The sequence below is a fragment of the Platichthys flesus genome, chromosome 24 (genome assembly GCF_949316205.1).
Source record: "Platichthys flesus chromosome 24, fPlaFle2.1, whole genome shotgun sequence".
NCBI classification, from domain to species: domain Eukaryota; kingdom Metazoa; phylum Chordata; class Actinopteri; order Pleuronectiformes; family Pleuronectidae; genus Platichthys; species Platichthys flesus.
In genome coordinates this window covers 13,971,875-13,987,671 of record NC_084968.1, presented here as the reverse complement: position 1 = coordinate 13,987,671, position 15,797 = coordinate 13,971,875, and the positions used below count along the sequence as shown (strand labels likewise).

Here is a 15,797-nt window from a genome sequence, read left to right as displayed (position 1 = left end):
ACAATAGTTTAGGATCTGAGTCGAGGATCAGACGCACAAACAACCACGAGAAGATGAAATGTCGTGAGCCAAAGAAAATGTGTTTGGTGTTATATAGAGTCACCGCACTCGATTGCTTTCCCTCTCGTCTGAGACACTGTAGATGTTGTTCACTGTCGATTCTCCTGGTTCTGAACGGTCATGAAACACAAAGAATGGAGGGACGCGTGCTTTTCAAAGATGTTTTCACTCCAAAGAGAAAAGTTTCATATGGGAACAAATGCAGAAAGAGCCAAAAGTGAAGAAAATAAGAGGGGTGGGGGGGTTAAACAGGGATTTAAGTATAACCAGAGAGAGGGAGGAGAAGTGAAGAGGCCAAGAAACAGAATGAAGGAGACAAGAGTGTTACAGCGTTTTATGAAATATGACTGTTCTCCCCTCCCGGAGGAAAACTGCACTTCTCAGTACTATCATTTATTTCTAATGCAGATGTTGGAAAGTTTAATTTTGGCTGCAGGCTGATAAAATAGAATCTGTTTTCTCTCTTTTATCCACTTTTCGGTGCGTTTGTGAACCTCCCAATCGTCCCATAAACAAACCAGTGAGGCTGACATAGAGTTACCATAGAGCTTTAACTCTTCATTAAATGAAACGGTGCACAAACTGTACTCTCTTTATCATATTGCATCCATATTAGGGTGAAGCTCATCATGGAAACTTTCTGTGAGCCCCCCAGTCGTCACATATTTGTATTTTTGGAGCATTTACAGACCAAACATTGTTGTAACATCTCAACTCCCAGACTTTGGCTCCGAGCCCCCGTTGGAAACTCAACAGTGGGTCTGTTTGGATAAACAGGCCCAACATTGTCTCGGTGCTGTGAGCTTTGTAGGGACCTTGCAAATTGTGACATTCTGGTCCAGACCGATGAAGTCATGGTTTCACGACCACAATCAGACATGTGTTGATCAGGTTTTTATCAAGTATCCTCCCAGGGAAAAATAAAAGTCCAGATTGGAGAACCCAGGCCACGAGAGGAGCTTCTGTGAATCCCTAAATTGTTGTGTTCATGTCTCCTATCATCTCTTGACCACACTTTATCCTTGGCTCAGCCTTTTCTGTTTTATTTATACTCTCTCCCTGGATGTGCACAGGCTTCCTGGATCTTGAAATATGAGACGGAAAAGTTGCCATGAGCAGAACTTTCAGATAAAAGAATAAACACATAACTCACATGAAGTCATCAACCTGTTCGCAGAGAACCCATAACCACCCGGGCCACGCTTGATGAATGGGCTCGTTCTGTCTAAACAAGGAGAGGCAGAGGTAATTGTACAAGAGGCTTTTCAAAAGATGTTCTGTCTATGAAACTGGGTTTTTATTATTCTGGATGGGCAGAAGCAAAACCTGAGCTGACCACAAACAATATCGTCCAATTCATATTATATTAGAATTAATTGAAATACAAGTTAAATGGAAACTACAGCTGGAAATAAATAAAAGCAAAGATCTGCAAATACTGAACTATAACTAAAATCATATCTGTTAAAAAAGGAAGTAAAACAAATCATAACCCATATAAAAACAACATTTGATATATGTTTTAATGACATCTGCCTGTGGATTGTTGGTTGTGGAAATTCAAAGACTTTGTTTTTTGCATGCGTTCGACTTAAAGGACCAGGGTGAAGGTTTTAGTTGCACCTAGTGGCAAGTTGGGAGATTGCAACCAACTGAATAATATTCAAATTACAGATAAAACTATTGTTTGAACTTGGCTTGTATCACCAATGTCAAGTCTATTTGTGCTCCAGTAAAACATCACCCACGTACATGTTGACCACACACTGGGCACTGAACCTTTAGTGGCCAACCCACGATAAACAAGCAGAAACTTCCCAGTATAAACCAGTGCATGGTTCTGTATTCAACATTGGTTGTGTAATGTTTGACGTGTCAGCACTTACCGGGGGTCAGAGTCCTGGTTGACACAATACAAGTGGTTGGAGACGTGAGGAGATGATGGAGGCTCAGGATTCTGTTTACAGGAGATTTGCTGAGTGAAGCATCGAGGCCGCGATGATGTTTATGTGTTGTATTGTTTTCATGATTCTCTATCTGGAGACTGAAATCAACACTAACGACCTGAGTGGTTTATATGTGTCATGATTCGGATATTTATGAATCTATTTATAAAAAGTTAAATTAAACCAAATATTGACAAATAAGAGAAAAGGTAGAAAAGAAGTGAGTATACAAGTATACAGTTCACATGTTTATGCACAAATTCAGTCCTTATTATAGCTTCAATTTGATTCTAGAGGTATTTACATTGCGTTTAACCTAGAATGTTGTTCTGGTTGTTGTTTTCTGCTAAATGAGATCACATGTCTCTTATTATGACGTCCTCACACAGGTATCAGTCAGTTATTGATCTTGGTTTCTGCTAAGGTGAAACCAAACTTTAAAACACAGAGACTCAAAGAAACCGAGTGAGGCGGCAAAACAACCCCGCCCCCTGGCCTAGTTTCACACCTTGTGTCTTCAGCAGCTAAATGCACATTGTGTAAGGGATCAAGGGAGAGAGAGAGAGAGAGAGAGAGAGAGAGAGAGAGAGAGAGAGAGAGAATATTAATGCACTGCTGTGTAGAATCAGTGTCATTACAGCAGAGCCATTGTTGAGAACAATACAGAAGGAAACACAAACACACTTCGGAAGGTAAACACATGTACCGAGTGAGGACTGAGTCAATAATTGTGTACGAACACTTTCTTCCTGTTTGTGTTCCTCTGGACGTTAACGTGTGATATTCGATAAACGAGCGAGAGGAAGACAATCGAGCTAACGAGGCGAAGTTACGTGACAAGCGACTCGACTCCGAACCCAATAAAAGAGCTGATATCAGTCCCTTGTTTCTCATGAGGGGGAATTAAACTGCTTCCTCAACTGCTCACAACGTTTTGTCTGGCAGGAAACTCCCACAGCTAACAGGTCGGTTATCAGCGGCTGGCATCGAGTCGTCCACTGGTGCGTTACCTGTCGTAAAACACGCTAACGAGCGGCTTCTGATTGGTCGCCCAGACAGTCTGTCTCACAGTTTAATGAGCAAGTTCGAGAAATGGCTCTGGGCGATAAAGTAAATGCTGCTTTTGAGATTTTGTGCGTTTAGTGAAGTGACACATGATTTCGGTTTTTCTTTCCTCTTCTGTTTGTTAAAGTTCTGCAAAGTAAAACAATGGTTAAACAATAGTTACATTTAAAAATCATTGTTTCAGTTATTAATTAGTAGTGCACTCTAGTTCCAGCTTCTCAAATTCAATGTTTCAATAATTTCCAATGGAATATTTTGAGGTTTTGGACTTTGAGAGGTTCTGGGAAACGTTTCAGTGTTTTCTGTCACTTTAAAGACATAATTCATTGATTCATGCAGAAATAACGATGATGAAGAGAATCAGTTCCTTCTCTAGAGACTCTAGATTAATACTGACATTTGACTTTAAGCACAGAGGAGATTATCCAGAATTTTAAAAACATAAAAAGACGTTATTAGTGCAGACATGTGCACCGGGAATTACCTGAGGTCAACTTTTCCACGGAGCTTAAGTTGACAGGCATCAATGGGGGGATGGGGGGGGGGGGGGGGGGGTTGCGAAGAGGGAGAGCGAGTCATCGTAGGAGTTGACAGATTGTTGACGTACAGGTATTCGGGCCAAATACGCGAAAACACCCTTCAAACTGCAGGAATCGAACATGTGCTGATATCAGCGTGGAGCCTGTTTCCTCCACTGATAGAAATCTCTGTTCTGAGCCTCAGCAGCAAAGCTAATAATACAAAAACCACTTTGTTTACATTCCTTCTCCCTCAAATCTGCACCCGAATCTGCCCTTCACAGCGTCTGAGGAGCTGATCACTCACCGAGTCGCCTTTAAGAGGAAAATCAGCCATTAGCCACGAAAATATGGTGTTTGACCACCAGGTTCTACTGAGGTGCACTTCCTGGAAATCACATCTGCACACTGGACGACACACACACACACACACACATGTCCAGCGAGGAATGAGCAGCCTCTTAGACCAGATTAGGGTTGATAGGAGTTTGTTGTCGTAGCTCAAAGAACCACACACTGCTGACACACACACACACACACGCACAGAGGGACACACACACAGCGAGTCCAGGCCTGTTGAGGTCGAGCAGCGTATTAAAGTATTGGGTTGCAGCTACTGCTAATCTGCCGGAGAAACACTCCTTCATGTGCATACTTGTCCCTCGTTCCCTCTCCATCTCCCCCTCCGTCAGTCACTCAGTCCTGTTCGGCTCCACTCTTCTTCTTCTTCTCTTTTTTTTCTACCTCTTCTTCTCCTGTTTCCCATAATTGTCCGTCATCTCCCCCTCCCCCGGGTTCCTGCCAGTTTCTTCTCCTGCATGACAGACTTCTGATTTTTGGCACCGCAGTCTCGTTGACTCTCTGTTTTTTGTCGGATCTGATTTAATATCTCAGCAGATCTTGGCTCTCCTACAACTTAAATACACATAATCGTGGTCCCCAGAGGATGTATCCCAGAGACCTATTCTGTAGCAGGATCTCACTAATTCGATTGAAATGTTTTGATGACTTACGGATGGATTACATTCTATACATATATATGCAGGGTCCCCAGAGGATGCATCCTGGGGAATTATGCTGCACTTCCTATAAATATTCATGGTCCCCAAAGGGTCTTTTTTCTAGAGACTTTATCTGTGGCACAACGATATGTTTCACACTTGAGTGAAATGTTTTGACAACTTTAGGATGGATTACAAGTTAATACAGATATTCGTGGTCCCCAGTGGATGTGTCCTGGAGCCTTGTCCTGCAGCTCCACAGTGAGCTTCTCACTCGTGTGTTGAGTTTAATGGTTTTGACTTTTCCTTGATGAACACTGAACACTAAACCTCGAATCAAAGTCTGAGTTAATCATTAATCTTTGACCCGGTGGTAAGAGGCAGATTAGTTTTCAGTTTCTCCAGCTTTGTGCACATGTTTGCTTTGGTGTTACTGGACCACATGACCCTGAAACCACCTCTATGTGCAAAGTGGGCACACACACACACACACACACACACACACACACACACAATGAGAACGAAGAAGCCACCTATGTTAAATTGGGATTAATACAAGTTTTAAACTCAGTACAAATAATCAAGTTGCCCCTCAAGATAAATGGAGATTGTGTAAATGCTCTGATGATTCGATTGGTCAGAATTTGAATTTTTCTTTCCGCTTGTGATTGGCCGTGATGTGGACCTTATTTGACACCTGTGGACGAGAAGCAGGTTGGATGAGAGACACATTTCCTAAACCTCAGGTTTCCCAGCGTCTGGTGCTTTTTTCATCTTGAAGATTCTTTCTTAATCTTCACGTTTCCCTAATCACAAAGTTGCTGGACTTCACCTTTTAAAGGCAAATCACCACAACTGGGACTTTGGTACTTTGGGGAGTGGCCCCGGCTGAAACCTGAGGCTCGTGGACTTTCACAGGAGCGGCAGGAGGAGGAATGTTTTACAGATTTACTCGGTTCATCCCCTTCTCCCTGCTTCCTCCACTTGTACAGTAATCTCTCATTTCGTTCCCTCTGCCTCTCTTTCTGCACTCTCTCTTTTTTCGGGTCTTTTTGGCCAGACACTCTGTGACATGAGCATCGGGCTATTTCTGTCTCCGCTTGTTGCTCCAAGAAGAGAGAAGCGCTCGATGTGTTGATGTTATTGCAGCTGGAAAGTGGTGTTACACACTGCCCTGAGGCCCGTACACACACACAAACACAGACACACACAGCTAAAAGGTGCCCTGGTATCAGTCTAGTCTACGTTCACACACAAGGTCGAGCTGGCAGCGGCTACGAGCTGACTTCCAGGAAACAAGAGTTCCCTCTTCGATGGTGAACCAGCACGTGAGCGGCCTCATTAACAAACACAACTAGCTTCCTATCGGCCGAGACAAAGCCCAGAAGCCTTTGCTCCACGCGGAGCAGGAGGATATGATTAGAGGGTTTACAGTATTTATTGCTTTTAAAAAAAAATTATAATTGCAGAGCTTCACCGAGCACAGTTGGTTTATGGCACGTTAAGAGGTAAGGATCTGTTTCCCATCACGGTTTCATTTCAGGAACTTAGAAGGTTTCAGTTCACAGTCACAGTGTTGTACGGACGTCTTTGTCTCAGAGCGGGTCAGGCTGGAGGTCGGGGGGGCTTCCAGGTCGCTTGCCCGGAACCCTAAAGTCTCTGTAATTGGCTGTTCTGTCCCAGGGTCAATCCACTGTGATGTCACTCATTGGCTTGTGAGCTGCCGTGTGGAAGCCTAGAGTTTGGAATGTCGTCCAGGGCCCGTTAAAGCAGAGGTTACTATATATAGAGGAGAGCGAGGGGGGTGGAGCCTGAGTGAGCACTTGAGGTCACTGCACCCACTGGACGTTATTAGCCCCCCCGAGTCTACGAGACAGAAATGAATCTTGCGCCATATTTAGCTTAATTGGACAGATTTACTGGGGTCAGAGAGGGCCACGTCTCCACGATCAATCCAGATGCTTGTGTTTAATGTTATCAGGGGTCATCTAGGGGCCCCGGGGCCTGCATGCCGTGCAGTCCCAACTATGACCTCTCCAGGGTTCCGCTCTTTGAGGTGGAATCATACATAATAGGTGAGCGTAATAGCAGGGCTTATTTTGAATTAGGACCGAGTGAAGGTATCTTTCCAGGAATCTGTTCACGAGCAGCGGAGGAGAAAGTTATGGTTCAGGATGTCGTGGACATTTGGGATTGAGACGTCGGACTCACTTGAGAGAACCTACATGTCCCGGCTCTCGAGGAAGCAGGTTGTGGACATCTGGACGAGCCCGGGGGCGGCGGCCGACTGGAATGAAGACGGGTTCACTAAATCTCCCCCGTCCCCCTTTCTGGAGCCAAATGCTGCAGAGTGCTCACTGTAGTCAGTGAAGATCTTCAAAGGGCAAAGTTATGAGTCTAAAGCCTTAAAACCACTTTGAGTCTTCGTATTAAACGGAGGATGGAACTCTTCAAGTCGGACAAAGGCACAGAAATGGGTTGAGGGAGTCATGGCATGATCTTTGTTAGAAAAACCACAGTAATTCAGATCTAGAGTCATTAGCGTTGAGACGTGTAACATGCATCCAACAACAGACTCGTAAACTTAACACGACTCCGAGGCCGAGTTATAAAAACACGGACGAGTGAGAAATGAAAAGGTAGAGAGGAGGCGGAGCTTTGACACGTTCGTTAAGACCAGCTCGTTAGCCGGGAGCTGTGAACGTGAAGTCAGCGCTACCGACCTCTGCTTTGAGTTGGAAATGAATATGAATGGAAAAAAATAGAAATTACAATGATCACTAAGTTTACGATGCAAGAAAAGCAGAATTATGTTTAAATATGACCTAAAAACAACTTTATTCTTATTCCAAGTTCTATATATATGATTGTTGTTGTGTTTTCTTCTCATTTATAATCAAAACTATGGAATCATTTCCTTTTTATAACTTTTTACCGGACGATATTTTTTATATTCTCTACAAATGAGCCGTGGCTGATAAATGGAATGAGGTCGTTACTTTTTGATTAATGAAAAGCTTATTGTCAGTAAACTAAATCCTTTAAAACTTGAATATGATGTATTTTAAGCTTGGTAACAACTTCCAGATGTAATCTTGGTGAACAATCCGAGGAGACTGTAAAGGCCATAGGTGTGTTTCTGAGTCACGGCCTGTTTCTCCCTCTTTGTCTCTGAAGCTGATGATATCAGGAGCAGTTTGTTCTCCTGCTCCGTGTGGGGAGAAACTCAAGGACCCGACTCAGCAGCTCCATTGTGCCGAGCGGTTTCACATTCTCCTGGAAGTCTGATCCAGGAAACACTTTCTCAGAGCCGCGTCGCCCCGGCCACATCCACAGTCCCAGTCATGGCCTTTTTAATTTAGTGTCCCTGCCGTCAGCTCGGAGACCTTTAGCCCCACGTGCATCAGGAGCTAACGACTCTGCGTTCACCGAGCTCCAAACACAAACCAGATGCAAACAGTGAGTGAGAAAACACAGAAGACGTAGTTCGAGCCGACATGTCGGTGGAGTCCTGTCGAGTCTTAAACACACAGCTGCTCAGACGTCTCAGGGCTCCGGCCCGAGCTTCCACCGCTGAGTGGAACGTTTAGTTTAATGCATGCAGCCTCTCCAGCTGATTTCACTCTGTAGTCATCCAATCCTTTCCCATGTGAGCTCCCAGGCGTCATGGACGTGAAACAAGCTGCTGCTGAGTCACAGCGACACGAGGCCGGGACACACTGGATCCCTGCATCCGACCAAATCCCCCTTTTTTAAATTCTGGTTCAAATGCAGCCACATGCAGGGCAGCTGGCAATTTACTCTCTCTCTTTCCTCAAGTGTGTGGTTGAGCGGGGGGGGGGGGGGGGGGGGGGGTTGGAGGACTCGAGGAACGCGAGGCCGACAGAGGCACGCCACGCCAGCCGAGAGACGAGCGGGGCCCGGGCTCCAGACTTTAACTTATGGAGCTGTTAGTTCCCCCCCTCCCCCCCGTAGAGGGAATATAGGATCCACTCAAAGTGATGGAGGGGCCCCCACTCACACACACACACACACACACAGACACGCACACGCAGCAAAACCCCAGAGCCATCACGTCCAATTTGTAAGTTGAATTGAGTGTTCGGCTCGAGAAGCCGGCTCGACGCCAACAACAACACCACGGCCGGATCTGGATCACGTTTAAAAACTGTGGTGGAATTAATCATTCAGGATTTGGTAGCAGTTCCAAAAAAAATGTATGCGAGGGATTTATATCACGGGGGGGGGGCTCGGTGCCTTGCTTCAGGGCACTTAAGGCAAACCACAGGTGATTAAACCTGGAACTACTTTCGGTTACAAAGGGGACAATGAGGATGAAGAGATAAATGTCTGCATGTGGTTTGTGTGTCTCGAGAAGCGTTCATCTCCTCCACTTCACACTCGACGTGTGTGTTGTTAAGAGCCAGAGGAAGTGAAGTGTGTTACATTCAAGATCAACACACTTTAATAAGCAGACAGTGTTCAGGTCCAGTTCAGGTTCTGAGCTTCACTGAACTTTGAATAAACAGGAGAGCAGGTCGGTCACTCGCCACGGCTCATTCACTGAAGGTCACCTCTACAGTTTGAGACAGAACATTACACAACCAGTGTCTACACAAACCAAACAAACAAGTGACCAGAGAGAGAGAGAGAGAAAGAGAGAAAGAGAGAGAGAGAGAGATTTGTGAAGGTAGAGACAAGGATTAAGGGATCGTGGAGAAACAGACAAGAGAGCAAAGATAGATGTGGAGGTAGAAGAAGACCGACGCTGGATTTACAAAGTGAGAAAGACAAAAACAAGGAGCGAGAGAGTGACAGAGTGAGAGAGAGTGTGTGTGTGTGTGTGTGTGTGTGTGAGTACAGAGTACAGTATGTGGTGTATTTCCGTGTCTACATCTGGCCGACATTTAAGAGGCCACTGGCTGGGAGCGAGGGATGACACAGAGGAGCGGGGGGGGGGAAAGGAAACAGAGGGGGGGTGTCTTTGTACCGTGTTGTGTTACCCTCACACTGCGTTGAAGTCGTATCGCCCGGTGTTCAGATCTTGTCTCGGTGATAATGGGAGGAGGCAGCGGTGAGCGGTGGTGTGTGACCTCCCGACTTTAAAATGTCAACATATGTACAACAATAACACAGTGGTGCGCTAACAATGCTAGTTAGCAGGTACACGTACAATACACAAGTACACAGCACAAGTACACAACACAAGTACACAACACAAGTGTACTTCCTGCGTTTGATGTTAATTATAATGTTGTTGAGTTTGTTTCTTCTCGTTTTTGGTTGACCTCTGTGTTTTTTCACGTTTTCTCTCAGGTGACGGAGAACATCATCTCCAAACAAACCTTCATAGGTGAGCATCACACACACACACACACACACACACACACACACACACACACACACACAAAACAACAACAACACACACTCATCTGAACCCCTGTCTCTGACACTCTGGCTCCTCCTCTCTCCCTCAGAGGCGAGAACGATGCCTCGCACCTTCAACAACTCGGGGACAAAGTTCATGACCTCGGTGGCCCAGAGGCCGTCGGCCCACTTGACCCTCAGGGACACCAGCTCCCAAGGTGAGACACGTGTGTGTGTGTGTGTGTGTGTGTGTGTGTGTGTGTGATTCTAATCAGAAGCAAGAACACTTGAGCAAACATCAGTGCGATAAGAACAATCAAGGAGGTTTTGTTTCGATCAGTTGTGTTTACGCGTAAACTACACAACCGATTTCCCGTAAAAGGGTGTGGGGGGGCGTGTGGAGGGGCGGGGCCTGACCAGAAGAGCAACCCATCAAATGGTTTCACTTCCTGTCACGTGGCTAGAGGAGATGTTGTTCTTGGCAGAGAAACTCAAACACCGCCACAGGAGAACGTACAGAAGGTCTCGGTGAGGACCTCACGCACCAGGAGGAAGAAATCCCTTAAAGAGATGTCTTAATGGCCTCAGTTATCTTTTTATCTTTGTGATATGAGATGATATGAACTCAGGCTGCGGGAACATAACTTAACTGAGGCGAGTGAATCCCTCAGTGATGAGTGTGAGGGCCGGCTGAGGGTCGTGACCTTTACGTCTCAGGGATCAGACTCTCTCTCTCTTTCTCCATCACAGCCACTCGTCCCTCGTAAACTCCACCTCTATGTCAAATACAAATGGTTTTGTGTTACTCTGAAGGATTCGGCTTCTTTGTGCCTCGGCCTCGATTGTTGCTCTTAGATATCCCCCCCCCCCTCATGAGCTGGAGCCTCTCGTGAAGTGGACACAGACCGACTCAGTGACACAGACATTTATTGGGCCGGCATCGCAGATAAGAATAATTGAGGGCATGTGTGTTGTAAAAGTTGTAAAGCTCTGCATTGTGTTTTTCATGCGTGGGTGTGTGTGTGTGTGTGTGTGTCTGTGTTTGTGTGGGTGCGATATCCAGACCGTATAATTTCATTTGAGAGCTGGCATGCAAGCGACAAGGCGCTGAGAATCTGGCAAAGGCTGCCTGATGTTATTCCCATTTAATTGACAATGTGTGTGTGTGTGTGTGTGTGTGTGTGTGTGTGTTTGTGTGTGTGTGTTTGTGTGTGAGGGTGAGGTTCACACATTCAGCCTGGGTTTCTCAGAAGGAAGTAAAAGCGAGAGGAAACTCAAGCGTGGAATCTTTTGAAGTTTCTTTTCTATTGAGTCATCATCATACGCAAACAATAGCTTGTCACACACACACAATCACACAAAAATTGTATAAACACAATAATTCAAGCAATTACTGCACGGCCACAGCTATTAGAGAGCCACTTTTAAATTGTGTAGCTGCACCTGTGTTTGATGTTTTGCTCCTACACAATACACAAACACGCACGAGCGACAAGAGGAAAACAGACACACAACAAACACACTAATGTTAACTAGAGTTATATAAATATGACCAGTTATCAAGAGTTGATATAATAAAGAATAAAAGTTCTGATTCTATATAAATTATGTAATAAACTTAAATTACGAGTAAACAAAATGAAGGATGAACTTTCACCAGCTTCAAACTTTGTGGATTCGGACGTTAAGAGTTTGAAACTCTTGATTTAACCACAACATTAAAGTTATTTATATTTTTATTATATAACTGTAGGAGAAAACTCCGCCTCCCATTATCAACCAGTCCAACCAGTGTTCATCTGTGGTTTGTGGAGGAGACACTGGGACAGACCTGATAAAAAACACAACCCACTCTCCACAGCTCCTATCACACATGGTTCAACAAACTGCTGTCATGACACATTCAATAAAGACGTCGTTTCAGAGGTTATGACCGACATGTGCAAACATAACGGCCATATACCGCCCCCCCCCCCCCCCCCGTGTTAAATCTTTGTGTTCCTCACGAGGACCCAGCCGCCGCGGGGATCAAACGCTCGGCACGTTTACGGTGACGGTTACGACGGAGATCGAAGATTCTTCAACACGTTTCTGGAGTTTTGTTGAAATTGGGGCGAACGATGCGTTTCATTGCTCACTTCTGAAAACCAGGGAAACTGCTCCCGGGTCACTCAACTTCTTTATCACTGGAAAAGTTTGTCTGCAGTGTGGTTTGATTTTAAGGCTTCATATTACGAGCATCTGCTAACTTTTTATCGGAGTTTTTAGGAGCCGTGTGGACGACGCACTCGTTTATCTACTTACTTTTAGATAAATATATAAACTGGTGAAGAATAAGTCCAGGTTTATTTTAACTGCTCTCCAGCGACACCAGGAAATATGTTTTGAGGTTTTCCATCCATGCTGCTGTTGTGAACACGATAACTCAAGATCGCCTTGAAGAAACATCTTCAAATTTGGGACCAATGTTCCCTTGGACGTTCTGATCGACTGATTTCAGTGGGGAAAGGTCAAAGGTCACATATGGCTCTGAAAGCCTCTCTATGTGATCTGCACCGGGCGGTAATTCTTGTTTCTTTGATTGTTTCTCATCAATGTTTTTTTTTCCTCTTCTCCGGCAGCGGGGTTCCCTCCGTTACAGATCCCCACGGCCGGGCTCCACCAGTCCTGTCGCCACGTCGTCCGCTCCTGGGCCAATCAGAGCTTCGGCGCTCACCTGCACAACATGACCCTGACCAATGGGAAGCTGCGAGTGCCTCAGGATGGGCGGTACTACCTTTACTCACAGGTGACAACTCACTGACTTTACAGGGAGCTGTTTGAAGTCATATTATTCTGTTTTTAATCTGATTTACTCTCTTGGGCGTTTCATCATTGTCCTTCCTGCCCCCCCCTCTCCAGGTGTATTTCCGTTACCCGTCCCCAGCAGCCGGGGACGGGGACCAGCGCAGCGTCAGCCACCAGCTGGTGCAGTGCGTCTACAAGAAGACGTCCTACCCGAGCCCCATCCAGGTAGAGAGTCACCCTTCACTCACATCTAGCGCTGAGTGGAGACCTGTCAGAAAGGTTCTAACCTCCGTCTCCTCTCCTCTCCAGCTGCTGAAGGGGGTCGGGACCAAGTGCTGGGCTCCGGACGCCGAGTACGCCCTGCACTCCGTCTACCAGGGGGGGCTGTTCGAGCTGCGGGCCGGGGACGAGCTCTTCGTGTCCGTCTCCTCGCCCACGATGGTCAACGCCGACGACTCCTCCAGCTACTTCGGCGCCTTCCGCCTGGACCTCTGAGAGGAAGCGAGGGAACGAGCAGAAGAGAGGACGGATGGATAAACGAGGGCTGGAGACAATGAGCTGGAGGCCGTTTGAGTAATCCGCTGATTGGAAATAAAAGACACAAGTTGCGTGGATCTTGGATCTACGATGTCTGCATCAACAGATCCGATGAAGGACGGAAGGATTGGTGTTTGATGAAGAGGAGGAGGGGGCAACACGGGAAATATAGAAATAGTTGATTTGTCTTCATAACTCTGTGAAGAGAGAGACCCACCGGCCGAGAGCAAGAAATACATAAACACATCGATTCATTGTGGATTTTTCAGGAGGGCAGTTTCCCTGTGTGTGTCCAAAAAGCGACAAACATCCAATTCTGCATTTGTTGACAATCGGCCATAACAATTGACCCCCCCCCCCCCCCCACACACACACACACACCGCTGCCTGTATCGCAAATTAACACACAAACCCCGATCGATGCATCAACCGCCTTTATCGCAGGAAGCAATCGAACCCTGAGATTTGGATTGCAGACCGAAGAATGTACACCCCCCCCCCCCCCCCCCCACCCCCCGCATCAAAGACGGGAGGAAAGCCTGGAGCAGGAGAAAATCAAACGATCAAACCAAAGCAGAATAAAATGTGGGATATAGCTTTTGCAGCGTGCCATGAGAGGACTGTACATACGTGAATGAACTGAGGTGATTTTCTTTTTTTAAAAATGATTCTGATGAACTTTGACGGGACTTAAGAAAAGAACCACTCGGGAGCTTTCAGAGGATTTTTCAACGCGCAACACTAGAACTGTGGATTTCTTAAAAAGGATGAGAGGAAGTCACGCTGCCTCTTTGAACTGTGAGGGGGGGGGGGGGGGTTCTGCAAGGAAAGCAGAAAGGGAAACAAGGAGGAGGAAGAGGGGGAGAATGAGCCCGGGAGAGGAAGATGAGAGAGATAGAAAGAGAGAGAGAGAGAGAGAGAGGTATGCAGCCTGGCCAGTCGGTGTTGTTGCAGTCCTCTCTCGCTCGCTCACTTCGCCTCGTGCTCTCTCTCTCTCCTCTTTCGTTCCACAGAAAGAATGTTTGTGATCGATGTCGTCTTTCCTGTCGAACCTGTGAAGCTGCACTTTGCGTCATTTTGAGGATCAGTTACGCAACGGAAACACAAACAAAGGTGTGAGGAAGGTGAGATTAAACGCTCATAGCTTCGTCGCACAAACACTGAGAGTGGGGGGGGTTTCTCTTTAGACCTGGAGCTCACGTTGTGTCAACAGAAATCGTAAAGCCGGTGAGACGTCATTGAAAATAACTCTGGGGAAATGGAGCAGAGCGATTTGGATATTTTGCAAAACAATAAAAACTTTCTTAAGACACTAAAACAACAAACACTCTCCAAAGGTCTTCAGCTGATCATTGAAGTAGACTTCAGCGCCACCTACTGGCCCAGCCCGGCTGTTTGAGCAGAATGAGGCGACCACGGGATCGAGCCTTAAACTTTCAACCACCAGCTCCTCAAGTGCCTCAACATCCAACTCACCACCGTGTGACCACTGTGAACTTTAGAAGTTAGTTACACTCGTGGTCAGGTTTCAAACAGCTGCTGACCCAGGACCTGCAGGTGTCTGCCCCCCCCACACACACACACACACACACATGTGCTGCAAACATGGAGCATCAAGTCGCTCGGTTTGTCAGGTGAACGCAGACGGAGAAGTTTATCTGTGGACATAAACCACAGCGCCGCCGGCACACGCCTCTTTCTTTATCCTCCTCTGACACACACACTCGAGCGCACATGTGTGCACGCACAAAGCAGATAACACACATCGGATCACACAACGTCCATCAGCCGGTGTCGTGTCCTGTGTGGGGAGACGAACAAACAAACCCCCTGTGCCACGTGATGGTCGAGGGTGATCGGTAGGAGGCGTGCAGGGAGTGTGTGTGTGTGTCTGTGTGTGTGTGTCTGTGTGTCTGTGTGTGTGTGTGCACTTTCAGTACATGTTTGTTCAAAGGGCTCGGTTCACACGGACATCTCCGAGTCAAACTAATCCACGCACACACCTTTCATTGTTTGTGTACGGAACCTTCACTTGGGGGTGAATTGGTTTTTAATCAGGTGACGTCCCGGCTGAGCCGATCCTCCACGTTCCACCTGCCGCGCTCACGTTTCACCGCTTGTTGTCAAAACACACAAAGCTTGTTTTTTATGCTCAACGAGGACAAATTTTCATTTTGCATTTGATTGCTGTCTTAGCTGCTTTCTGTTAGTGTGAGTCGCTGGGTGGGTCCACCGGCTCGTGGTTCTGCCGGGCCTCCTTCCAGCCCGGCTCCACCGTGAACCCGGCTCTTAATCTCTGTATTTTCCAGATCAACACTCCGACGGGCCTTTTTCTTTTCCTTTGCACTCCAACCCAAACAAAGGGTTTGTTGAAACAGGTCCAGCAGCGTGAACCCCGGACCAGCGGGAAAACTCTGCAATGAATGTGTATGAGCAGTGTTTGAACTGGACAGTTGTGTAGCTGTGAATATGTGTAGCACATTGTTGCAAAGAAAATAAACAAATATCTGAACTTT

General features: G+C 46.4%; 1 protein-coding gene across 1 annotated transcript in view; it reads left to right on the top strand.

Moving 5' to 3' along the window:
- tnfsf10l (TNF superfamily member 10, like) overlaps positions 1-15,797 on the top strand; it is a 43,244-nt gene extending 27,447 nt beyond the window's left edge. Inside the window, exons 3-7 of the mRNA XM_062384400.1 lie at positions 9,907-9,943; positions 10,068-10,175; positions 12,579-12,745; positions 12,859-12,969; positions 13,054-15,797. Coding sequence (XP_062240384.1) covers positions 9,907-9,943; positions 10,068-10,175; positions 12,579-12,745; positions 12,859-12,969; positions 13,054-13,239 — 609 coding nt within the window. The 3' untranslated portion in view covers positions 13,240-15,797. The remainder of the gene's footprint in view (positions 1-9,906; positions 9,944-10,067; positions 10,176-12,578; positions 12,746-12,858; positions 12,970-13,053) is intronic.